The 27,182-nt window shown below is 45.5% G+C and overlaps 1 protein-coding gene across 1 annotated transcript; it reads left to right on the top strand.

Moving 5' to 3' along the window:
• Nucleotides 1-462: 462 nt before the first annotated feature.
• LOC114060874 (hepatocyte nuclear factor 4-beta-like) lies at nucleotides 463-25,783 on the top strand. Its single transcript, XM_027890729.1, has 10 exons — nucleotides 463-764; nucleotides 6,973-7,144; nucleotides 9,057-9,151; nucleotides 16,548-16,654; nucleotides 18,102-18,257; nucleotides 18,753-18,840; nucleotides 19,654-19,806; nucleotides 21,626-21,862; nucleotides 22,682-22,795; nucleotides 23,835-25,783. The coding sequence occupies exons 1-10, from the start codon at nucleotides 650-652 to the stop codon at nucleotides 23,969-23,971; spliced, it is 1,374 nt and encodes a 457-aa protein (XP_027746530.1). The 5' UTR covers nucleotides 463-649; the 3' UTR covers nucleotides 23,972-25,783.
• Nucleotides 25,784-27,182: the final 1,399 nt, after the last annotated feature.

Genomic DNA, 27,182 nt, shown 5'->3' with positions numbered 1-27,182 from the left:
TCCACCTCCCATCTGTGAAACCACGTGTACAGCTGGAATGAAGCCTCATTTTTCCCTCCCAGCAGCAACTCAAGGTGCGATCCATGTGCGGCATCGTTGGGATCTTAGGGCGCTGCCTCGGATTCTCAGTGCTGGCCTGTCTTGACGGCCTTCAGCCAGTGGTAACATTGACTTATTATCCTCACAAGCCTCAAGTGACATCATTTGCCCTTTCCCCAGGGGCTGGGAGCCCAGCGAGGTGCCATCGGCAAGGGTGTGATTTGACGTGACCACCGCTCTGCCCTGGGAGAGCGACACATGTGTGTGAACACCTCTGCACAGCCCTTCTCCAAATGTTTGTGCAGGAAGAGCCATAAACTGGGGCTGTGTTGATCCCAAGATGCAATCCAAGTGTTTGAGTCTAGGCCTTATCTGCACTACCTTATCAGGAGGAGGGAGCACTGATGCACCCCGGGAAGGGAGGGGACTGTGCACACCAGAGGGAACGGCCTCGTCCCTTCTCCCCTGGCACGGGGAGGGGACTGTGGGCAGAGCTGGGTAATGATTTGTCATCGCAAGGGCTGGGGTGTCTCTCTTTGCAGAGGAAACCTTGGCCGTGATTGACAGCAGGGCTGTTTTCTGCCACTTCCCTAGCTGTTGTCAAGTAATAATGAAGCTTTGTCAGTCCATCATGGACATGGATATGCCAGATTATGTCGACTCCTTGGACTCTTCTTACACCATGCTGGAATTCGACAACCTGCGGGTGCTCCCCAATAACACCGGTGAGATTTTTATTCGTTTCCTTTTGAATAACCTTCACTACAAAGCTGAGATCCTGGGAAAGACAGGTGGGAGGTGTGGGGCAAAGGGTGGAAGGGGTAATATTTAAGCAGCTGATCTGTCAACCTGTTGCATCCGTGGTTGTGTTTGGGCTGAAATGCGACTCTTTCGCTTGCTGGTTCCATTTTGAGTTGTTCTTTTCCTTGGTGGGCTGAGCGCCATGTCCTGAAGAGTTTGGCAAATGCTGGTAGAGGTTTTCATGGCACTCCTCAGGTCTGTCCTCCTGTGTGGCTTATGAGAGGAGTTAATGCCAATATTTCCTCCTTAAAATGCGTGTTTCGTTTCCATCTATGACTTAGGTCGACATTTAATCCTCGGGAAAACACGTCATCCCAAACGACATTTGTCTATGACCGTGTGTCCCGTTCAAGTTGTTCCTAAGGACTTGGTCGGAGAAACGACATCCAAATCATTACCTTCCTTATATTTTTAAGGGTTGCCAAGATGGTCCAACCGTTTTTACAGCACAAAAGAGCTTGGCTGTGAGGTGGGAGTGTTTATGGTCAGGGACTTCCGCTTCATTCACAGAAATAAAGCGCATTGTGTGGCGTTTAGTTTTTTTTATTTAGTTTTTGAGCAGCCAAAACTACTCTGACATAAAGTGAATGCTATTCTGTGGAATTAACTGCTCACTGTGTAAAAATAAAGGGCTTTTTGGTCATACTGCATGAAACCACCGTGTAACTGAATGAGATCCCAATGTTAGCAAAGCCTTTGGAGAGTTTTGGCTGCATTTCATTTGTTAAGGAGCTTAGTGAAATTAAGATGGGATTTTCATGTTTGCTCATTAGCTGGCTCATCAAAAGAAATAAGTTTCAGTAGGGTTATTGTCCACGATGTAAAATGATTAGACTTATTATTGTGGGACATGGAGGGATAGTAAAGTTAAAAGGCCCATAGAAATCTGAATTTAAGGCTGACTTCAATAAAGCTCTGGCTGTCCCCAGCTAAATATATATTTTTTGCCAGCTGCAGATAGACTGCCTCTTATTTTTCTACGTCCTATCCTACTCCAGAAATGTTATTTACCACAGATGTTTCTCTTTGTCACTTGGTGCCAAACAACAAGGTATTTTTCACTTTTTGAAGTGGCACAGAGTTCCTCAAAATTCAAAATTGTTTCACAAATGAACCACGAAAGCCTGTTTGGGGTTCTCTGGTGATTTGTGCAGTGGAACTGACAGGTTGAGTCTTTTCTGAACTTTATCGACATTGGGGTTGTGTTATTTGTTGAGCTGTTAATGAGTAACTGGTTCTCTCGGGAACGAGCTGTTTTGAAATTAGCTTGTTTGTCTTGGGTAAGTGTCCTCTTCTACAGTAACTTCAAAATAGACCTGAAATGTCCATGCATGGAAATATATTGCCAACCAGATGAATTCAGTTCCCAGAGGTAACTCTAAATCACACTTCCCTCTGTAGCTTCAGAAATATTTCAAAATTTGTTAGAATCAAGAAATAATCTAATTTTAGGTACTTTTAGAATTATACTGGATTGTCTCAAGTCATATTTTTCCCAACACTTGTGTGTATTTTTTCTGTCCTAAATCTAATGGCAGCTTTGCCCTCTATAAACATGAACAGGAAGGGATGTAATATTTATTTTAATGGATTCTGGGCAGTCTCTTACGGTATGAACAATTTCAAAAGTGAAAATTAGAATATTTTCATCTAAACCCATGCTTTCTTGAAACTCTTGAAACTGATTAGTGCTGTGAAGCCCTTTGGGTGCTGTTGGTCTGAGACTTGCCTAGATATGTATTTTGGATTTTCCACCTTGAAGTAGCCCAGAATTTGCCAAATATTTTGAGACTAATTCAAAATAAAGAATAGAATCCATTATGGGAGGACTAGAACAAATTGTCTGGTTTAAATAGAAAGAATGGCAAAAGGAAAGGAACAAAAATCAGCTCTAATTCCCTCTTTCCTTTATAAAATACGTGTTGCACCAGCAGAAATTTTCCCATTCTGTACAAACTTGTTTTCTTTACTTTGGCTGGTGTTACAAGCCATATTCTCACTTAGTTTTTATGTGCTGTTAATACCCCTTTCCTCATGCTATTGTCAGAGTTGTCTCATTTTGCTTAAAATATGAAGCATTACTACAATTCTGCACTGATTCTTTAGTTGAGGGAGTGTTTTCTCCCATGGTGGTGCTCGTCCTCCTGTCTCAACGCTCAACCACCACACTGATCCTCAGGACTTTGGCAGAAGGTTGGTGAAACACCTTTCCCAGCCCCGCTGCTGACCCGATTCAGACCATGATAAAGCCCCCAGGGATGTTTTGGCCATCCCTCAGGCTGCAGGTTGTGCCTGGGAGGAGCTCTGGCCTTTCTGGTTGGCCTCTTCATCACTGTTCCTGTAGGATTTGGGAACACTAAATCAAAGCTATGTTTTAGACCTCAACCCCCCCTTGTATTTGCTAAAAGCTGCTGTAGAAAGCAGCTGACCTGCCTGTGGCCTGGGTTTCAGTGCTAACCCCCATCCTGCCCTACATTTGTGTGCACAGGTTTTGCAATGCTGGTTTTGGCCACCAGCTTTGACTGTCTGAGTGCAAACCCAGATTCGAGATCTCTTTAACATTTTAGCCCAGTACATGGAATTTCTTGGCTGCAAATTATCTGCACCAAGACTGGCTTGGATTCCTGGGTAGATCAAAGCAAAAGCCATTCTGGAAAGTACTGCAAGACCATTCTCTTTATATGATGTGCATCTAGAAGATGTAACCAGTAATACAGCTGAAAGGAAAAGCAGGAATTGTTCAGGTATCATGAGAACATCCTCACTGTCATTTCCTATCACTGCAAGACTGGCATCACGATTTCAGCCCTGGTTAGGTAATGACTTGTATACAGAGGCAGCAGGTACCAGAAATTGGGATATATTTCAGTTATGAGCTTGGCTGACCCCAAAGCTGGTGAAGCTACCTTAATACTCTCATCAGCATTAGGGATGTAACCGACAGCCTGCACACTGAGCATATATAACTCACAAAAAGTGGTTGAAATTCAGATTTTTCTGTCAGTGACCCTTGGGAACAGTCCTAGTCAGAAGTCTGGACACAACCACCGGTCCTCAGCTCAGCCTGAGGCCCACACAAGGTCAAGAGGAGTTATGGCCTTTTCATGGAGAACATAATTGCATCTCTCCAGTGGAAATTCCAGAGGCATCGTGGCATGGCTTAGGAACTGTTCTATTTACCATGGTGATGAGCATCTATAACCAATACATAACTCTCAGCAACCCTTTCTAGGGTGGTGAGGACAGTTGTGAGCTTGGCACAGTTGTTGTGAGCCGGCTGGATCCTGGCCAGATCCATCCCAGCAGCCCTCCAGCCCAGCTCTGGGTGGTGCTGAGCTCCGAGTAGCAAAGAGACACAGTGTGGGAAATGAAGCCCTGAGTGGGTTATCACCTAGTGTCAGGCAGGGATGGAGTAAAGAAGCAGATTTTACAGGCACTGGGCTGTGCTGGCAAGGATCCTGACCTTCCTCTGCCTTTCCTCACAGTGATCAGGCAGGTTTGAAAGCTGCATCAAAATATTCTTCTGGTGTGTGCGATACCAGTTGTGCCTTTGCTGTTCTCAGAGCTAATTCTCATGTGGAACTCATCATTAGTTGGTGACAGGATTTTGTAATTAAAATGTATTGTCATAATTAACATGAGCATTCTGGCTTAGGGATTTCCTTTTCTTTATTGTGGTTTTTTTTAAAAATTATTATTATTATTATTATTTCTGGTCACATTCAGCCAAGTTGGAAAGGACACGTGGCTCCTGAGCAGGGACTGAACTTTTAGCTGTGTAACACCCAACTCACTTGTAGTTTGTCTGTGCCTCCATGGGTACAAGTGAGGGCAAAATTTGGTTTACTAATTTCCATGAGCCCTCACACACACAGTGCTGATGGTCCTTCCTCAAGTAATACTTGGTTTAAGGCCAGATTTTTGATTTCTTCCTTCTATCAGCCAGCAGCTCCTCACATGTCCTACTCACATAAAGGAAAAAAAAAGTCTTTTCTTGTGAGTGAATCCTTTCCAGCATCAGGAACATTTTGCAGTCCGGACCTAACTGAAGGTCCATTGGAGACCCAAACTGGATGACCTTGGCTTGATTCCTCCGAAATCACTAGAGAAAGCACGAGTGGAGCAAAGAGGAAATTGGCCTTCTTATCTTTATTTTTGTTGTGCAATTTTTTTAATGGAACCCAGCAGACTCAGCACGTTTGTTTATGGTCATGTGCTCCTTCAAAAAATAGATGGAGCAACAGATGCACAAATGTTTAGCAGTACAGTTATCCTCAAGGGAATATTCTAGTACAGCTCATTTAATACTGAGTTATTATGTAAAATAAAATGAGGAATAATTAAAAAAAAACACCTAAAAGTCAGTGTAAATTACCATTAAACAGCTCTGACATAGACAGTATTCCCAAAGGACCCAAGTGTCACTTGCTGACAAATGTCAGAGCTGGGACCATCTTACACAGATTTTGGGAACTGGCAAATCTCAGTTTCTGTCATTATGACCTAAGAATTATTTTAATGCTGTCATTCTTTCTTGTAATGTTCCTCCCATAACGCTTCAACCTACTTATTTATTCATCCATATATCAGAAGATGAATAAAGACCAAAAGGGGTTTTTTTAGAAAGTGAAGGGAATTCTGACCTTTGCATTTGTGAAGTCTTAGCTAAAAATGTCTTAGTCTGAGCCTTAGCTAAAAAACTTTCCAATTTTTGAAAAACTAAAGCTTTATTGGCTGGATTATTTTGGGGGGGCTTTTGATTACAATTTTCATTGCATAGCAAATATTTTCACTATAAATTTTTGATGTGTATTCATACACTAAAATAGCCTTCTCTCACTCTCTGTATATACACATGTTGTGTGTGGATTACCCAGGGCTATTTTTATGCCTTATGGATTCGAAGACTCCCTCTGGGCTGTCCAGACCAGATGACAATTCCTCCCCTTGGAGTAATTTTCTCAGAGATTTCTCATTGCTCAACACAACATCAGCTGAGCTTTCCTCATCTCTGCCCATCTCTTCTGTCTCATCCCAGAGACACATCAGGATGTCTTTGTCCCTGAGACTATTCCAAGGTCACTGTAGCATGAGATCAGCTCCCCTGGAGTGCAGAACATGCTCCCAGAGGTGTGTTAAATTCATAAAACCATCCTGCAGTGAGTGTCCGGGTCAGGGCAGACTCCACAAATATTCCTTCTCTCGGTCAGATGTAAACACTCATCTGCGCCTTCGCAAGTGTCTCCTTATTTTTCCTTCCCCAAGCTGCGCCTCAAATTAGGAGGATTAAGAGGGCAGAGAGTGTGGTGGTTAAAGCCAAGGGAGAGGTTCAAAGGGGAGTCTTCAGCAGTGTGTACACACAGCCCAGGGCAGGCAGGGGCAGAGCTATTCCTGCCCCAAATGAGGGGGTGCAAACGAAGGACATGACAGAGGGCATTCATATGACCTAATTTTAGGTCCCTAATTTAGAAGGCTGATCATCCTGCACACCTCTGTTGTTTTCCAGTGGAAAGCAGTGAGCTCTTCAGAGGGAATTTCACAGCAGGAACCAGACTTAGAACTAAACTGATCCCTGTGGGAGTTGCTTTCGCTGCCTTTCAGCTGCAGAGGAGCTCTCAAGAGCAGCCTTTTATCTCCAACACCTCTGCCATGGGCATGAAGCAGCTCATCCTTTGCGCCTCTGCTACCTCTTCTCTGCTTTCTATTTATTCAAGTTAAGGAGTTTTTGTCCATTGTCCTCTGTGGATGCCAGCTTTGAGCCATGTTCTCCAGGTGACTAATTGAGGAGATGGCTCTCCATCCCTCAAAAACATGTACCCCACATCCAGGTGAGGTTTCTCTATATCTACTCAAAAAAAAAAAAAAGTAGTGATAATTGATAAATTCTCACAAGCAGTTTGGGTTATGCAGCTTGAAATCCCTCTGTCCACTGAAGCAAAGGAAAACATTGATGACAGAAGCAAAGCAGCTGAGCTACTCTCAGCTGAGGCTGGGAAGAGCATTACCATCGATTTGGAGGCTTTTCTAGCGTGGATGGGGCTGGCTCAGTGCTTTTTGCTTGCACAAAGCAACTTGGCTCTGCTCTCCATCACGGGTTGGGGGGGTCTGACAGTCCCTGTTCTCTGCCCGCAGAGGCCATTGCAGCCGAGTCAGCAAACACCAACCTGCTCCCCAACGGCGTCAGCTCCCTGTGCTCCATCTGCGGGGACCGGGCCACCGGCAAGCACTACGGGGCCTCCAGCTGTGACGGCTGCAAGGGCTTCTTCAGGAGGAGCGTCCGCAAGAACCACGTCTACTCCTGCAGGTACCTGCCCTTGCTGCCATTAAAATGCAATTTATGGGCCCTGTGAGTGGTTTCAGGTGAAGATCAGGTTGGACAAAGGGGCCTCTGTGTCAAATGCCAGATTGCTGAGCCACGGGTGCCGGCAGCAGGGCTGTAGTTTGGTTTGTGGCTGGAGGATGGGGACATGAGGTGTGAACTCAGTCCTGTCTCGTCTTGGACCCCAAAACCTTCTGTGGCACCAAGAAATCCCTTTAGTGAATTCAGCATCACTGCTTTCCCCATGGTGTAAATCAAGGAATCCCATAGACCCGAGGTTTTCCTGGTGTGTAAAATACATAAATCCACACTCCACTGGGTGTGGGGTGACACCATGGCCTTGTCACAGCCCAACAAGGGAAAGCCAAAGTGGCAAAGGACCAAAGCTCCAGAGATTTCATCTCCAACACAGTTTTTCTTGGTTTTCCCTGTAAAAAACAACAGGCATCCAAGACTCTGTCACTTCCAAGGCCTCCACACATCCCTCCCCTCACTCCTTCTCCATTTCTGTTTTGAAATAAAATAAATGATGTACACTGACATATCAGTGATGATTTTATGATCATTCTGAGAAATGAGCACGGACCAGAGATGATTCACATCCACTTTGGCACAGGTGTACATTTGAGAGGATTTTTTGACCATGAGGAGGCTATAAATTATAAATCTGCTATCTTGGTTGACCTTAGGAAAGTGGTGTTTATTTTAGCACAGAAGAAAAGGGAAAAAAAAAAAAACAAACCAAACCTGAATACAACTCAAATCCTTCATCGCTAATTAAAACCTGGAAGTTTTCTTTCTGTTCCAAAGCTCTTCCTCCTCTCAGGGCATTTCAGATTTTTCCAATGTGAGTCATCCTATTTGTTAAAAATGTTCTTGGTGTCCTTATCACTTCAGGGCACACCAGCCATGAAAGACACCTGGGGTGACAGCAGTGTCCACCCACATGGTGCCCATGCCATGAACCGTGGGATTCCTGAGGGAGGAGACTATAACTACTGCTGGTTTCTTTGGAATTTCAGCTATCAGTCTCCTGGGAGTAGAGCTGCTGCCCCTTCCCAAGAATCCATGAATCTCTGTGATACTTGGCAGCTCAGGGAAGATCCGCAGTGCTGAAGCCAAGGAAATGGCCAAGCTTGTCTGCAAGTCCTTATTTGGCCAGCTGTGCTGCATTCAGCCCAGCTCAGAGCTCTGGTACATGAAGTACTTGAAAAGCCTTTGGGCCTTTGTACCTTTGGCTTTTAACTAGTCTGGGAAACTGCCCCAGCATTTACAACCTGGTGATGGTCCCGGACCAACCCACATCATCTCCTCTCTGCACGGCAGATTCCTCTTCCATGGCTTCACCCAGCATGGCAAGAGCTGTCAAGTTAGCCTGGGCCACCCCTTGAACTGCACAGAGGTTCCTAAATCCCCACTGAAATGAGAAGGAATTAGGTGGCCCTGTGCCTCAAAACAAGGCCACAGACACAAGGGGCTTGTTGTCCATAATGCAGTTATTGTACATGAAATGGGACAGATAACAGGGAAGTCAGACAAACCCTGACAGCAAACATCCAAAAACTGTCTGCAAGTGGGAGATGGAGCTCCTACAGCAGCACAACTCAAGTCACAGTCATGGTTTCATGGCCAAAACCATCCCAGTCCCTGCAGGGTGGGTGGTCTGAAGTCGCTGCACTCCCATCTGGCAGGAGCAGCGCTGGGGAAGATGAGGAGCTGGGCCAAGCCAATGTTGATCCAATCCATTTCTTGCAAATCTTTGGCTCTTCTCTGGGTTCATGAAGAAGATTAGGGAGGTCTGGGGCTGTATTTGGGGCTGTATATGGGGCTGCTCAGGGTGAGGGGGTTGAAGGTGCCAGTCTGGTTGCTCCATGCTTTCTTTCTCGTCTCCTCCCAGGTTCAGCCGACAGTGTGTGATCGACAAAGACAAGAGGAACCAGTGCAGGTACTGCAGGCTGAAGAAGTGCTTCAGAGCTGGAATGAAGAAAGAAGGTAGGTGCAAAGAGACTTTTCCAAACTACATGCTGCTGTCTCAGGCCCTGCTCCCACTGCAGAGCATTGTGGAGAACAGCAGCAGCCCTGGCTGGAGAGATGATGCTTTTGTGTCACAGTGAGAGACTTTTTTGTTGTGGCTGAAAGCCCCATTTCCCATTTTATCTCAGTATCAATGAGAGCCTGGTGACATTATTCAGTCCTGCTGGGAGGCTGGGTTTTTAGGATATTTTAGTAGTGGGAAAGGGATGAGTTTCCTCAGGGTTTGTTTGGTCTCTAAGTGCTTTACTGCAGCAATTTTCTCTCTGTACCTGCTAGCATGACTCCTATTCCCAGCTGTGCCAATCTCAGTGAGGACCTGCCATTGTCATAAATGCCATCAGTTGATTACTTCAGACGGTATGGTTGACTTGGCTGATGCTTGTGTAGCTTCATCCAACCCTCAGGGCAAGGTACAGCCTGGGCACGATCCTTTCAGTGCCAGAGCTGGTCCTTGGTGGCACAGGGCACCCAGGAAGCGCTCCTGGAGGAGATGACTCAGGTGTCCTCCGAGCAGGGAGGTGAGTCAGAGCCAAGCCCTTCAGTTATTCTGTCCTCGTGGTGGTTACAGCATGACCATGAGCCACACCAGTAGCACCAGTACTGAAGGGCCAATCCGAACTTGGTCAATGCCTTTCGCTGCACTTCCCACTGGCTGTGTCAGGAAGGAGTGGAGCTTTGTAGGCTTGGGTGCCAGTGACCATCAAGTGCCTTTTCAACAGGCTGAAGGAAACACTGAGTGTCGTGGGGACTAATGCTAAGCATGAGAAAACCCACTGTGTTAACCTGTGCCTACATCCAGCTTCCCTGGGAAAGTCTGGGACCTATCCCAGCATTTCTGGTCTCTGCTCATCCAGTGTCTTCATAGTGGGAGAGCATGGATGACACTGTTTTACTGATTCCAAGCTTTTTGTGCTTGTCCACTGAGTGCTCAGCAAAGTGGGGGCCAAACCTGCAGTGGGTAGTACGTCCCCAATCACCCCAATGGTAGTCGGGTGATGGTTTCAACACTCTCCACCCTTCATTCGAGCTGTTTTCCAACCCGCTTACAGCTAAAAGATGAGTGAGGTAGAAAGGAGCTTGAGAGTTTCTTTCCATGTCACTGAGTTCACCCAAGGGGTGAAACTGTGGTCCCACTGAAACCGAGGGGAAATTTGCCACTCGTTTCTGGTAATTCAATAAGATTTAACTGGTGATGAAACAATCTTTCCAATGTTCTGGCCATATGTTTTCCTGCAGAAGAGTGTCTTGAAATTTGGCATAAGTCATGGATGTAGCAAAAATGCCTACTGGTTTAATTCAGGAGAAATGAAGTAAATACAGCAGAGGGAAAAATAATTAGAGTTTAAATTAATTAAGACCAAACCAAAGCTGATCTGGTCAATTCTGGATGGGGATAAAGCCGATTGCTGATGCAGCTCCAGAGCTTGGAAAGGCTGAAATCTGGTTATCAGCTCCATTCTCTGAGCTGAAGCATGATTTTTATTGGTTTTTATGGTAAAAGTTATAAAACCTTGGCTCAGGCCTTCATCACTGATTGCAGCTTGATGGATGATGACTCATTTCAAGTTCCACATGGTCACATTCTTTGAAACTTTTTTATGAGTGCACAGTTAGGTTGTGTGCTCACAGACTGCTCATGTGTTTGGGAAGGAGGATTTTAAAGCACCTTGAGCAAGTGCTTTGCAGAAATCAGATTAGCTGACCAGAGCTATATCCCAAGCACGTGTGCAGGACTGGGAAAGAAATTTTCTTGCACAATTGTGTGCGCAAAAAGAACACAGCTGTTTGCCTTGGGGTGGTTCTAGATTAATATTAAACAGAATTGCGAAGCTTTAGGGAAAAAGAGGAGCCGTGTCTTGGACAGGGCTCTATTAGGAGGCTACAAATATTTGTACAAAACCTTTTGGCAGTGCACACTCATCTGTGTTGGGAGATGGCAGTGGGGACATTCGCACTGGCCGTGCTCTGTGTCCCAAGAGCTTGACACTCTTTCCCTGGCACATCCCTGCAGAGCCAGCCCCTACAGCAGCAATCAGACTTTCCAGGGTGTGGTAATAGCATTGTTTACTCAAAGCGGAGGGGAAGGAGCTGGAAATGATCCTTTTCCCAGGGACAATACACCTGGGGTGGGGTGAGCCAGGGCTGTGTCACTGTCGCACTGAGGGTGCCCCACTGACCCACTGCTCAGTGTCTGTGTGTGCAGTGTTAGAGAACTCGCTGTTCTGATAAACTGGAATTTTGGATCCAGAGTGATTTTTTTTTTTCCCCCAGTCTTCCTGTGTTGTAAGATGTGATGTGGCACTTTTGGATCTTTCTTTTTCTGTTCGTTTGTTTGTTTTTTTAAATAATTCTAGTGGATAAGACTTTTCAGGGTGCTATGTAACCTGGTAGAAGGGAAATTTCTGCCTAAAGAAAAATCCCTGTGACCTGAGCTAGCTTTAAACTGTGCCAAGAGAGGTTTGCTATTTGGGGCAGCTGGGCAGATGTTATTAAGAAAATTATCAATAGGATCTTTAGATTGCCTTTTTTGTACACTCTGAGTTTGATCCTACCTTAGGAAAGGACAAGGACTGCCCCACACCTTCAAGCTTGTGCATTGAGACGGGACCCAGGTTCCATCAGTGCCAGCAAGACCAAGATGGAGCCTAAACTTGAGTCTTATGGAAAGTGCAGTCCCCAAACTTCTCAAAAATTAGGTCATTCAGGAACAGTCCTATCCCAATTACTTTTTTGGTGCCAGGAATTCACTTTGATAACAATCATCATAGCTGGGACAAGGGGAGAGGAAAAGGTTTGCCTGAACACAAACCCCTTCTGGTCTCCTGAAACACCTCTAAGATCAGGATTTAAGATTTTAACAGAGATTCCCTCCTTTATCCTTGTTTTGTGGTTAGGGCCAGGACTGTGCCAGGAGGGAGGGCTGAGTGTTTGGGGGATTTTCTGGCTGTTCTCCCTGGTTTTCTCTCTTTGCACGGAAGGTTCGATTTCCATTGTCTTGCTCAATGCCACCGGACAGGTTTGTGGTGGCTACAACACCAGTGTCTGAGGGGAACACCAGGTACTTAAACACACAGAGGAAACACCAGGATACTATTTTTAGCATCTCACTGAGATCATGTTTAACCTTGAATAAATTGGCAGGGTGTGATTTCTCAAGTGAGCCAGGTCATCTCCTCACATGGAGCTGAGTGAAAACCTGGAAGCCGTTTGAAATGCCAGCACTGCACTGTCAGGATTCAGTCTGCTGGTAGGAAAAAAAAAAGAGGGGTTAATATTTAACCTCTCATCCCCTTCAAAGTAATTTATGAATGTACATGAACTCCTCTAGTTTCGTGCAGAGGTAAAAAAGAATTATTTTATCACTTACTGCCATATTACAATGGGAGGGTTTGGGGCTATTTTTTATTTATCTTTGTGAAATTGGACAGGTTTATAGGACAGTTTTATTAGTGTTTTGAAGGACCTCTGTCTTGTTTCATACCTTTTGTTTGCACACCTCTTCTGCCAGCTTTCAGAAACTGGGACTGCAGTTTATTGCAAAGAAGGATGGAAAAGATAAAGGATTTTCTCCACCTGCAATGGTCATAAATCACCCCAAAAGCCCGTGAAAGGACTAAATGTGTCTGTACCACTGGGATTTATTTGTGAACAAAACATACCACACCTACAAAATCTGAGGCAGCTTGGGGAAAAAAGATTATTTGTGGATATAAATTAATCAGGCAGCAGGAGGAGTAAATCTGTTGGTGGAGACAGAAACACTATGAGCACCAATGAATGCCAGCACTGCACAGGGCACTCGCACCTCCCTCCTCCTGCTCTCTCCCTATGCCATTTATTAATAAATTCCCAACTCCCCCAGCATTAAACAAGGATGGTTTTAGTGCAATAATAATGGAAACAGTAATTCCCATACAGGCAGGGCTTTAACCTCTGCACTTGCCATGGAAAGTTACTGGTTTGCTGCTCTCCCCTTCCAGCCAGTGCTTGTGCCCATATTTATTGGACTCCCTGGAGGTTCCTCATCCCAGGCTCTAGACCTTTGTGGCAAAACCGCAAGGACACCTTGTTTAGGGGACAGGGGTTTGTTGCAACGCCACAAACACGCCGCTGTTTGCTCAGAGCCGCCCGCGTGTCCCGCAGCCGCTCGGGAATCCTTCATGAGCTCATGGCAGGAGGGTCCAGCCTTGCTCTGGACAACAAACCCCCTCCAAGGGCTCCTCTACATCACAGGGAGAGTATGTTTGTTTTCCCATCTGCTGCCCACAGTCAGGACATGCTGTAGCAATGACAGTTCTCTGGAGGGAGACACGGGCATCATCTTGCTCTCTGTTCCCTCCTCCAGGGAAAAGCCCGGCTTGGGGCCACACTGTCCCTGACCAGAAAGTGGTGGGGACTCACAACCACTGACGTCCCCACTTGGGGACTTCATGGTGTTTATTTGCTCTGGGAATGTGCAGAGGACAAGATTAGAGGGGAAAAAAACCGAGGAGCAAAGCTTTTGCCAGAAGCATGCTGGAAACAGCAGCCCCCGGGAGTCAGTTAGCACTAGAGTTTCAGTCTTTCCTGCAAGTTTGCTGAGTTTTATTGATGCAAAGCCAAGATCACACCTGAGCCCAGCACCCCCAGGGCCAGCACATCCCTTGAGCCCTCCCACTGCCTCACCACCAGTGACCTATCCCTTCCTTTTTACAAATACAATAAATATAGCAATATAATTACCACACAGTAATAGATTAATTTTTGTGGCAGGTAAAACATTAACTCCCGTTTGTATCTAATTCCATCACATCTTGGGTACTTTCAGAGATAACACCCAAATCACCTTGAGAAAGTCGCTCTGTACCATCCACTTACACTTGAAGATTGAGCTTATCAGAGCATGAGGGAAGCACTGAAATATGTGCCATAAAAAGATCTGGGAGGAAAAACAGGCTGGGATTTTTAAAGGAGTCTGTCACTGGGGACCAGGTCTGCCTGGATCTGTTGGGCTGATGTAAAATAACGTGTGTACCTCAGCTGGAAAGGCAAAATTTGTAGCTTTTCTTGAAATTGGGCAAAAAGAGCCCCATCACCCCCTGGGAGCTACGTGGGGGAGCGTCTGATATGAAACCAGGTGTAGAAGCTTGGGTGGGGACTTTCCAAAAAGTTAGTAATGACACAGGTTTGGTCAGGCTGAGTGCTGGATGCTGCTGCCCATCTTCCTGCTGTCCCAGTAAAAGCCATGAAGGGTTAATCCATTCCAGAGATTAATCACAGCTTGTGATTCCTATAACCACCTTCACCTACAGGCTGGTGAGGTTTCCTGGCTGAACATCCCCCCATGCACAGTGAGGTGCTAACGTGGGTTAGCGGAGTTTCCCCCAGGGGTGTAGTTGTTTTTTCCCTAAATTGATGACTAATTGTCTGTAAAGGCTGCAGGAATATGTTTGTGTGTTGTATCTGTCACAAACCAATGTACCCATCCAGCTTCTTGCAGGTAAGGTTGGTTCTGAGGTACAGAGTGGTTTTGGTGGTTGGAGCTCAGCAGATCCCCCACCCCAGGCACAGTCAGGTCCTGACTGACAGCAAGGCTGAGTCCCAACTCTTGGAAAATAAATACTCCTGCAGATAAGGGGAGGTATTGATTTCTGTCACTGCTGCTTGTTTTCTGCCCTTTCACTTTGTTGGCCTTTCATCAGAGGCTGGTTAGGAAAACAGAGCAGCAGCTGAGTTTGAGCTGATGAAAACTCACCTTCCCCCTCCTTGGGGAAAATGGTGCCCACTTTCCTCCTTTGCAAGAATTCCCAGGAATGAGTCCTGTGCAGACTGATGCTCTAAAACAAGACCCAGCAGTGAGGCAAAGTCCCAAAAGAATGATGGCAAATTGATTTTGTTGACTCTGGGAGGGAAAAGAAAATCATTCCCCAATGGCCACTTTTGAGAAAAAAACACACTGTTTTACACCCAAGGGGTTAAAGCACAGAATGAGTCGTGCTTTGACAGCTTTGTCTGAGTCATTCCTCCTAAATAAAGCCAAAGGAGTCTGGAATTGCTGGATGAAGGAGGAGGGATGTGTTGCACTATCACCACATGCTAAATCTTCCCGCTCCCTCTGCCTTAAGGACCTGACAACTGCCTTTCTGAGATGTCTGAGCTGTCAGGAAAACACCAACTCTGTGTTCAAGCTCCTTTCCCCAGCCCTGTGTGCTGCTGGACAGAGGCAACAGGGCTTTGGGGAGAAACCAACACTGAAAGCAGGGTAGACTGTATCTAAATTTTCCTTTTTGCTCTGCTGCTGTGTTATCTGATGGCTGCAGTGGAGGCGAGTCAGCTCTTGGAGCCTGTGTTGCAAAAATAAGCTGCTGAAGTGCAATCCATGCCTTATGTTCAGTGTGCAGGGCTGATGGAGAAGGGGCTGGATGGGCTTTGTGCTTCAGGGAAAAGGAGCGTTTAAAGGGTGGAATGGGTCTCAAAAATAAGTGTGTTTTGTGGTTTTTTTTCAAATTCACCATGGCATGGTCATAGCTTTCTGTCTGCAAAGAGCCTGGGCTGATGTTCACTCTGCTGTGGTCCCTATAGTGTGCCCAGGGTCTGTGGTATCACTGTCATTAGTAGTTTGGGACACTCTGAGCTGATTTCCAGCTCATTTTCCAGGGATTTTCAGAGGGTGGCAGCTGGGGTGGGGACAAACCCTGGCTTGGTCTGTTCCCCAGCTGTGTGCCAGTGTTGCTGCCAGGGTTTCAGGCTCACTGGAATCAGTAGCGTGAAGGGCAAGGCTGAGGGAATGGCTTTGAGGGTGAATCAGTGAATTTAAGTTTCCTTTCTTTGGACTTTCCTTAATAAGTCACTTTTCTTGCTGCCCATGAGTGGTGGAGATGTCCCCTGGGACCACCACTCGTGATGCCTCAGGGGCAGGGGACATTTCAGGGGTATTAGAGGGTGAGTTTTCCGGTGCTGCTGTAAGATGAGCTGCAGCCTCAGGAGCATCCTGCTGTACTGGGAGCTCAGGAGAGGAGTCCTCAGTGCAGACACGGCAAAAGGGTATCAAAGGCCAGAGCTCCAGCACTGTGGGTGCATTGCCAAGTGAAAAGGGTTGACATTAAATCCCTAAACTCCCCCTGAGCTGCATCAAGCCCAGTGGGAGCAGCTGACATCCCACAGGTGTTGCTCTGACTCCCAAATGGCCTTATCTCCCTCTCGGGCTTGGTCTTCTCCCTCCCTCAGAGCCTGTTCAGTCTTATTCCAGCATCCAACAAGAGTGGAGGTCTTACAGGTGCTAAAGCCTTATCCACTCCTGTTTAGGCCCCACAGGGAGCAACAGCCATGGGCTGTGGGGGAATTTTCTCTCAAGCACTGCTCACTGTCTTCCCAGCCGTGCAGAACGAGCGCGACAGGATCAGCATCCGCAGGAACAGCTACGAGGACAACGGCTCCCTCTCCATCCACGTGCTCACCCAGGCTGAGGCCATGGCACAGCAGGTAGGACAGGTGGAGACAGCCCTCCGAATGTGGCCTTCAGCTGCTCCAACCCCGCTGAACCACCCAGGTTTTCCACCTTTTGAGGTGGAATTTCTAATCCAGTTTTTTGTTTTGTCATGTATACCTTCAGCCTTTGCTCTGGTTTGGCAGCGTGTTCCTTGTCAGCAGTCATTCACTGTAAGAGAGAGGCAGTTAAAGAACAAAGGAACTTGTGTTTTAGGTTGTTGAAGGAAAGAGTCTCTTTTTTTAAAAAGCTTTACAATTCAAAAAAGTGAAGGGGAAGTTAAAGAGCTGCAAAGAAAAAAAAAAAAAAGAATCCTGTTCATAGTCAAATGATTCTAAATTAAAAAGGAAAGAAAATGATCAAAAATCCCTATCGAGTTCTTTGGGAAACAGAAATGGAGGAAAAGGTCTAAATAAAGCCAAAAGAGCTAATGTTGCAGTTGTCACAATTTCTCATATTCTATGATTGAGGAAATGGTAATCCTGAGATTACCTGAGGAAGCAAGGTGAAAATGAGCCAAAACTGGCCTTAGATCTTCTTTCTGTCCTTGGGTGGCTCTTGCACAAACCAAGAGGGAGGAAAATGCATTAGAGACACCCAAAAACAGACAGGAAAAATCCTTGGAGTGTTATCAAGGCAATATACCTTCTTGCCTTTGAGGTGTGAGGTACAAAGCTGAAATTCCAGGGCTTAGAGAATGTTGCAGACCCTGGATCCCCTATTCTCTCATCCTAAAATTGTTGCTAGACCCCTAAAAACTCCTGACATTCACATGGAAGTTTGTTTGACTGTATCTTCTCTCATAAATTCTTTTTCAGGGTAACAATTTTAGGGTGGAAAAATCATGTGAATAAAATCACTGGGCTTCAGCTAATGCTGATTGCTTTTTTTTATTTCATGTTCCACCGTGAATTTCACCCTGAGTGTCCTTTAAATTCTTATGCAAATACCCTTTTTCCACTGAAACATATGGTCCAGATGTTGCATATTACATGCAGCAATGAGTCCACTTCCTTTTCAAAAATGGTGATGTTTTAACCCTCTCCCTCCCACACAGCCCTTCAGAGATCAAAAAGGGTGTTTTGTGTCCCTTGGAGGAGAAAAGCTGGATTCATTTCATGCATTTGGCTGGGTTAAGGGGTTGATAGGAAGCTGAGCCCCGATGCTGCTAGGAATGGGAACGTTAATCAGATTTTGTCCTGAGCCACCCTGGAGAGTGGGGAAGGAGGCAGAGGAGGGACGGGAGTGTGTTGGGACTGAGCACCACCTCGTGGAGGCTGCACCAGGGGCTGTGCTTGGACAGGACACGCTGCTGAGCGGATGAGTGTGAAACCACAACGGGAAACGAGTTGTCAAGGGCCTCATGAGGATGAATCGCTGCTGTGGAGGGGGGGAAAACAGCTTTGATCTGGTCCCAATGCAGCTGGGTTGTTCCTCTTGCAGTATTTATCCCTGAGCCCAGTGCACAGCACGGACATTGCCATGAAGAAGGTTGCAACCATCAATGACGTGTGTGAGTCTATGAAACAGCAGCTTCTGGTGCTGGTGGAATGGGCAAAATACATCCCAGCGTTCTGTGAGCTCCCACTTGATGACCAGGTAAAATGCAAAAGCCTTTTCTCTGCAATCCCACTGCCTTGGATAGGAATTCCCAGCCCTGCCTTTCATCAGGAGAGTCTGACATAAATGTGAAGATCACCCTATGCAGAGTAACAAACTGTCAGGAGAGAAAGAGTAATAATGGCTAAGGGATAAATTAAAAATAACTTGAGTAGCCAAAGTCCCCTAAATATAATAGAGTTGGTCAGTCCAGTCTGCAAAAGGCCCCAGCCAAAAAAAAGACTGAGTTTCCCTTCACTGGTACCTGGCAGTTGATTGTAAAAGCTGTTTGTTTCCTAAGAAGTCAACTAACTCAAGCCCCTCCTTGCTTTTTTAGCTGAAAACAACTTCTTATTTAGTTTGCTGTGAATGTAGCAGTTCCCAAAGTGAACATATTCTAATATTTTCTAGATTTTAATAGTATTTTATCTGTAGATCTGAAAGATCTCTGCTTTTTAAATATAATATTGTGTCTTTTTTCTGTGCCCTCTCCAGGTTGCCTTGCTCAGAGCCCATGCAGGGGAGCACTTGCTCCTCGGGGTGGCCAAGAGGTCCATACCATACACTGATTTTCTGTTATTAGGTAAGGTAGTGAAATCCACTCCTGCTTTTGTAATTCACACCCCCAACTCACTGGCAATTATTCTGTCTACATGAAATCCCTTCTCCTGGCCATGGTCTGCACACTCGGGATGAGACTCAGTGCTTGGGAAGTATCTGGAGAAGAGTAAAAAGTAGCAAATAAATGCAATGGGATTTTTATAACTCTTCCCTTACTGCTTTGAAACTGTGGATGAGTTTTTATTTAAACTCAGTATTTAACTGGCATCTCAAACTGTGTTGCCTTATTTTTGTAACTGAAATTGCTAAGCAATGAGGTATTTGGATATCAGTCCTTAAAGACTCAGCAGAAAGGTCTAATAAAAGTTACAGTGCACATAGGTATTGTCTTTTCATGCAGCCCTCTGTCCCTAAAACCATAGGTGGGAATGTTCTTGTTAAAAATGAGAATGTGACCTTGAAAGCCACACACTAAAGAAAAGAGGGAGGGATATCTTTGTTTAAAAAAAACAACACACCAAAAATAAAGGTGCAACACTGCTTACAAACAGGTGCTTGATATAAGAGAGGGTAAAGCAGAGCAGAACGTGGAACAGGCCTTGTGTACAGTGTGGGTGCCCTGACATGTGCAAATGAGATAATTAAGGACCAAAGAGTGAGATCCATGGCTTGCTTCTCAACCGGGGATCAGACTAGGAAGCTGCAGACTGGAAATTTGCTGCAAATGGGCACTGGGACTACCTGGCAAACAGGCCTGGGGGTAACTGCTGGATGAAACTGAGTCTGCAGAGCTAGAGCCAACATCTGATGGTGAATTTCTTTTGTGTCTCCCCAGGGAATGATTTCATCATCCCAATGCACTGCCCAGAACTGGAAATCGCTCGTGTGGCCACCAGAATCCTGGATGAGTTGGTGAAGCCCTTGCGGGACATCCAGATCGATGACAACGAGTACGCCTGCCTGAAAGCCATCATCTTCTTTGATCCAGGTGAGCTTCCTCCTGATGGTCAAGATGGGCTTGGAAAGGAGCTGAGGGCCCGCCAATAACCGGGAAAACCCCTTGGCAGCAGCTCTGCATTTCACCCTGCCTGTGCTGTAATGGCCAACGCTCAGCAGTGCAGTTAGAAGTGACCTATTCCTGAGTGTTTTGCTGTTTAGCAAGTTAGAACTCCAGCCAGGCTGATGTTCAAGACTTTGCAGGCCCTGGAGCAGTTTGGCTGCTTCAATAGCTTGGCTTTGGGAAAGCCCATCAGCCTGAAGTGCAGGAGATGACTATTAAGGACATATATGCCTGTAGTGAATTATGTATAAGCAAAGTGAGTCAGCAGAGCAGCAGTGGAGCTCTATCAGGGTCCAGAAAGCACCATTAAAAACCACAGAGAGCTGGGCTGGTCAGGGCACCCAGAAGTACCAGGGAGCTGCTAATGGATGTTGCTGGCAGCCAGCACTGGCCCAGGGCAGGGCTGATCCACACAGGATGGAGAACGGGGAAACACAGAGGCAAAAACCAGCTTGTTTTGAAGCTTTGTTGTATCCTCATTCCAAAGGCCTGGGGGGTTCTGTCTCAGCCCAGGCTCCCTCCCCACAGGCACTGCTGCTTCTACAGCACACAAACTACCTCTTCTTGCTACAGCACTGGGGTCCCTTCAGTGTGTATTGCCCTGGAGCTCAGAGAAGAGATGGGAAAACAACCCCAAACCCAGAACAATGCCCTTTTATCCTTGGCATCTATTAGCATGGAGAAACTAGAGTATCTCCCAGTAGTTATTGTTTTCTGCTGCATTTGCTGATTCAAAACCAAGATCCAGGAGTTTTAGAAACAACCACAAACTGCAGCTCTCCAGAGAGCGAACAGAGTGAGGGTGGTATTAGCAAATTGAGTTTGACAGATCACCTTCTCAGCTGATCAATGTCTCTGTGCAGCTTTGGATCAATGTGACAGTGAGGAGCTGAGGTTTCAGCTGAGAGGAAACACTGTGAAGCTCTACAGAAGTGAAGTTCATTCATGCTAACGAGCAGGCTCGTCCTCAGAGCTGCATGCTGACATGCAATCATTTGTTAACCACTTTATCTCATCTCTTGGCACCATGATCCCTAAAATGTGGTGCCTGTGGTTTCTTTGTAGACAGTGAAGGAAATGGTGCAGTGATCCAGAAACCTCAGTTTTAGCTACCAGCAGAGACAGCAGTGGAAAGCCATAAATCCCAGCACTTCACCCTACCCAAAGTCACATTTACTTGCTTGAACAAAGCTGGACCAGTGACCCATGAAAAATAGGATTGACCACAGGTCACAGACAGGAGAGCAAGGCAAGAATCTGTTGCTGCACAGGGTGTGATTACAACATATGCAGGCACTAAAACTGCGTGGATTTAGTGGTAGTAGTTGGGACTCAAAGTTTTCAGGGGAAAATTCTGAGGCCCAAAAAAATTTAACTTCGTGTCATTTTTCCCTCGTTAGTTGTTTGGTTGGAAGAATAAATGTGGTTTAACTTCTGAATCTTTACTAATAGTGGTAGGCAGACATATGCACTTCAAGCTTCTATTTTCTCACTCTTTCCCTTCAAAGTCTCCTCAAATTATTGTTTCCCCTCAAATTACTGTTTCCCCTAAAATTCCCCTTACTGCTTCCCTATTCCACATGAGATATGAAGCAGTGGCATCCCAGTGCTAATCTATCACCTCATCTTGGACTCTGTCAGAGGATCACTGGTGTTTGATCCTTTTCCCTCTACAGAGCCTGACTGACAGGGTAATGTTTCTCTGGTTACACAGGCCAGCAGTTAACTTCATTTTCCCCCTCCCCAGACTGCAAAGGCCTGAGTGAGCCTGGGAAGGTGAAGAACATGCGCTTCCAGGTGCAGGTGAACCTCGAGGATTACATCAACGACCGCCAGTACGACTCCCGGGGCCGCTTCAGCGACATCCTGCTCCTGCTGCCCCCCCTGCAGAGCATCACCTGGCAGATGATAGAGCAGGTCCAGTTCATGAAGCTCTTCGGAGTGGCCAGGATCGACAGTTTGCTGCAGGAGATGCTGCTGGGAGGTATGAATGCTGCTGAGGAGGGACACCAAAGCTGGATTATCTGAAAGGTTTTATTTACGGGGCTTCGTTTGTGTCCTCTGGAGGGTGTGGGGTAGGGAGAACAGGGATGTTTTTAGACTAAGAGTAGATTTGAAATTAGGAATAAATTACTGTGAGGGTGGTGAGGCACTGGCACAATTCACCCAGAGAAGCTGTGGCTGCCCCATCCCTGGAAGTGTCCAAGGCCAGGTTGGACTGGGCCCTGAGCAACCTGATCTCGTGGGTGGCATCCCCACCCATGGCAGAGGGTTGAACCTACATGATCTCTAAGGTCCCTTCCAACCCAAATTATTCTAGGACTATGAATTGTGGCTTGAACATGGGTCCCTCTCACTCCAGTTCAAACCCAGAGCCATTTCTTTCCAGTCTAGCTCTAAAAATCTGTCAAGTTTTATAGCAGTGGGTACTCTCTGTGGTGTGCCACCAGTGGGGCACTTGACTTTTAGGCCCTCTACCAAGGTGAGGCAGTTTGCAAGAAGACAACATGCAAAAGTTATAACTGTATGGGAAACCCTGATAAGAGCAGCAATTGGGACACACACACAGACAGAAGAACAATGTGGTTGGATATTGAAAGCCCAGACATCCCAGGAGGTTGTTTCTAGACAGTGAGAGGCTGAGAGCAAAGAGGGCAGCAGAGCAGGAAGGATGCAAAGATGAGCCATTAACCTTCACCCACAGAGGTCTTCCACATCCCCTCAATAAAGAAGATTTAGCCCAGAGCATCTGGTTTCTCGGTAACTATGCAAAGAATGATGTCTTTTCCCACTTCCTCTGCAGGAACCACCGCTGATCTCCAGTACCAGTCAGGACCTCCCAACCTCAACCTGGAGCCACTGCCAGGACACGTCCTCCAAAACAACATGAGCTCTGTGATTCACACAGCTCCAGACCGTAGGTGTCCATCTTCACACTGTCACTGTCCACATAACCGAGGGGCTGGGCAGGAGAAACAGTTAAGGAAAAGATATTTAAGTTTATTTATATGAAAAAAAATTTCACAGCCTCTCTGACTCCTTTATGTGCTTCCAAAGAGAAACTGGGATTCTCACATGGTAGCATGACCCAGAGGGATTTTGAGATGTTACTAAAGCATCATAAGCTTGGGAAAAACAAACAAACAAACAAACAAACAAACAAACAAACAAAAGAAATCCAGATTAGGGATTTCTCAATGTGTTTCTATGGTCGTGGGCAGCACGGTGAAATGCCACAAAGCAGGACACAGTTAGTTATTAGTGGCAGGAGTTCCCCGTGTAAAGCTGGTTGTTGAAAAACTGAATACAAGACTATCTTCAACCACTCTGGGCACTGCTGCCAGGCCATGGCTGTTGATTAAGGCATTTATCCACTGTAGGACCACGCTGCTAAAAAAAGAAAGTAGAGCAGGAGTTGTAATTTAACAACTGCTGCTGTGTAATCACAATGTCTTACACACATAGTCTCCTTCTGCCACTTACAATCATATACCTCTCGTAGTGTATTTTTGTTTCTTGTAGTGTATTTTGTTTCTCTGCCATATAAATGTCGGCATCATGTATTTTAAGTAAGTTGTTTTTATTTGTTTTTTTTTAAGCCACCTTAAAGCATAGGTTAGGGAGATGTTGTGTTCTGGAAATGTGGTACAGTGGCCTGCAGGTTTGAGCTCCCCTCTGATGAGGAGAGGAAGGATTGAAAAGCAGTTGCAGGCATTTACCAAATGCAAAATACTGAGAAGAGTTGGCACGTGCTTATCAGTCCACCCTGTGCCTCCTCACAAACCAGGAAGGAAGGAATATGCCAGAACATGCCTGAATTTGGGATGGATCCCCCTCCCCCGTCCCCCATACTCCTGTTCCTTGGTTCATTGTATGGTTTGCTGACTTCGTTTGGGCTCTGCTCTACTGAACAGCATCCAAGCCCACGTTAATTCTGTTTCTTTTCTCTCCCACAGCATCTCCTGAAACATCCCTTCCCTCTCCTTCTACAAGCACAGGCAGTGAAGACTATAAACTAGGCCCTAGCGCAGGACCCAGCGCCGTGGCACAGCTCTTGCCTCAGACAGTGATGCCCAAGCAGGAGATTTTATAGGGAGAGGTGGAAGGAGAAGCTGGGAGCAATGTGGAAACCATGCTGACAGTGAAACGGGCCCTTTCTCTTTGCAGAGGCAAAGCACAGCAACCCCCTGCCCGCAGCCGGACCCGTCGCTCACACCCTGTCCTAGCTGTGACTCAGACACCAAGTCCCAGCCTGCAGCAGGATCCTCAACCTTGGGAATTCCCACCACCTTTGCACAAGGGATTGGGGTTCATGCTCTTCCCAACAGGACCAAGACTGCAAGCTCTTTGGAGCAGGGCTTCTGACTGTGTTTGTTATTGTCTTGCTTGGTGTGATCACGACCCTTTTAAAGCCTTCAGCCACTTTCTTCATCCAAACAATTGCCTGGCACAGCTCCTGGTAATCACTTACATGTACAGTGTGTCCTGAATTGCTATGGAAAGGTCTATTCCCATCAAAAAATTTAATTACACTCCCATTTCTCCTGTTGCTCATTAAGCTTTAGGAATATCTTCATAACCTTTAGCAGGCCAAACGTTTCTTATTCCACACAGAGGTGCCTTGTTCTACACAGACCAGCCAACATTTAATGCCCGTTAGTTATTATTTATGATCAGGAATGCCAACATTTTGTCATTTTCAATCATTCCCAGTATATGTGGAGCCCAGTTATAAGTCATTTGATGGACCTTCTACTTTGTGAGCACTTCTAACAGAGCTCCAAGAAGGCAGCAAGGAGCTCTGCCCCACTCTGTAGCTGCTGGTCTGGGAAACCCATAGCTCAAGGAGCTGTTGACTTACCCCATCCCTGCTTTGTGCAACACACATAACAAAAAAATGCCCCAAAATGCCTTTTCCCAGTTCACAGATTTGATTTTGCTGTAGTATTGTGTTTCTTTGTGGTATCTGCAACCTAAACTTGAGAGCTCCAAATTAGCCAAGAGGACGAGGCAGATCTTCCGTGAGCCACTTACAAAAAACTCTTATATTTAAAAGATAAGGTGTTTCTGCATTTAATGTAAAACTTAATCAGTGGTAGGTGACCAACCATTAACCACGTTACAACTTGTTAATTAAGCCTAACCATGACTGTACAGCCTCAAGTCGTCCTAAAGCATGGTATTTGTGGAGTTGATTTCAATGGATGGGACTTCATTAGAAAGCAGAGTTATCAGAGTTCTACAAAACTTCTGCTCATTTGTACAATGACCTCTGTCAGACAGCTCTGGAGGGAGCAGGAGTGGCCACACTGAACATTAGGACGTGATGGAAAACTCTTGGTTCTGTTCCTCTGGATAAAATCCCAACCCACACATTGCCTTGTTCACAGCAAAACTGAAATGATGGTGCCCAGTAGTGGCTTTTTGAAGCACTTGGAGCTCCCTGGGGGAGGACACCATGGAAATGTGATCTTATCAATCGAAAGAGAAGTTGGGAGGAGCCTCTGAACTTCCACCAGAAGGGGAACACTTAGTATTCATTCCTAGGGGAGACATTAAGTGTTGCCATTCTACAGCACCAGTGAGATCTGAAAACCATCAAAGACTGGGTTGAATTTCACCTGGATCACAAATGTTTTATTTTTCTCCTGCCTGTGATGAATTTGATCTGACATTATATGCTGATAACTTCCATTTGAAACAGCTCTATCTGGAAAGCAGGTTCCTCTGCAAGCATTCCTGCTGCATGACAGATGCAACTGCACCGAGCTAACATTGCTCCCAGTTCCTCCAGCAGGTCGATCACATTCCTTTTTGAGACATTAAATGTACATTTATACTCGTTAATGGTAAGAAAATAAATCTAGGGGGGAAATAAATTCCATATTCTCATATTTCATATGGAGTTTGCCTTTTGTCTTTCATTCAAAGCCTTTCCCCAGGTTCTCTACTGATTTCTCCAAAGCAAATAGCTTTGGGAATTATTTTTCATAAAAAAGAATCATCTACGGCTGCAATGCCCAGCTTTCACTCGAGATTGATGGAATTCACAATCTAAGATATTACAGAAGAAAATAAAGTTGTCCAGGAACCAGTGGGTATCAGATTCAGCCCCCAGTGTTCAGCTGGTTGGAGCAAGAACAATTTATTTCATTAAGGCCCAAAATAGATTCACAGCAAAAACCTCTTTCTGGCTTCCCTATGTCAAACCCCACTCCAAATCAAACCGATATTCTTATGCCTTGGAACTGACTATTTCATTAGATTTATTGGAATGATGATTTTGTTCACAAAAGAGGTTTCAAGCCATTATTTAAAAATATTCCAGTGGCTGGGCAAGATGCCACTGCTTATGAGAATGGTGCATCTCAGGTAGTAAAGTCTTTCTTAAGTTATCTGTTTCCTTGCCAATTCTAATATTGGGTTTCATTAACATTGAATTTAGGTCTTATATTAACTTTCTCTTGCACTACAGCATTAAAGAGAAACTGCAGCAATATTTTGGAGGTGCAAAGTTTCACTTATGTTATTAAGACACTGAGCCTGTGATTGCTTTGATGCCTCTTGGCTGTTTTCCAGAGCTCTAGTTGGGTATGACAAGACTGACGTGCTTTAAGTAGCACATGTGCTACTAGAACACAGTCAGGAAAGGCTAAAATAAATTAAGACATTCAGAACACACACACACACACACACACACACACACACACAAAAAGAGTGACAGAAGCAAAATAAAAAATTAATCTCATCAATGAAGAAGCACCAACTCCCGTTAAACCACAAAGTGTATCCCAATATGGACCTGTAACTCTGTTCAGAAGAGTAACACTTTAAAAAAATATACAGAACCAATACTGGTGCACTTCATTTTAGTGTTATTAACATATTCCATCATCATTTTACAGTCCAGTTTCTGTATTCCAAAACCCCTTTCCTTCTCCAGTAGCAATACATTCACATATGACCATGGTACCAACAGAAAGAAATGAGAACAACTGTAAAAACACAACATTTGTGCACACAGCAGGGCATAATGTAGCCCATAAATGAATTGCTGCTTGCCCAGGGTTCACAAAACAATATTGACATTACTACTAGAAACTAAACAAGAAAATAAAGAGGAGATAAATTGGCAGGGTCCATCTGCAGAGACGTCTGTTCCCTTTGGAGAGCAAACAAGCTCTTCCCTAAAATATATGTAAACACAGCCCAGCCCGACTGTTGTGGTACACAAACATCATCAAATCATTAACCTGCTTATAAACACAAGCAGCACTGGCACAAAGTCTGTGTTCGTGTCTTTG

Source organism: Empidonax traillii, unplaced genomic scaffold (assembly GCF_003031625.1).
Source record: "Empidonax traillii isolate 1590-97213 ecotype Southwest subspecies unplaced genomic scaffold, ASM303162v1 scaffold13:size3042203, whole genome shotgun sequence".
NCBI lineage: Eukaryota > Metazoa > Chordata > Aves > Passeriformes > Tyrannidae > Empidonax > Empidonax traillii.
This window is presented reverse-complemented; position numbering and strand designations above follow the sequence as displayed.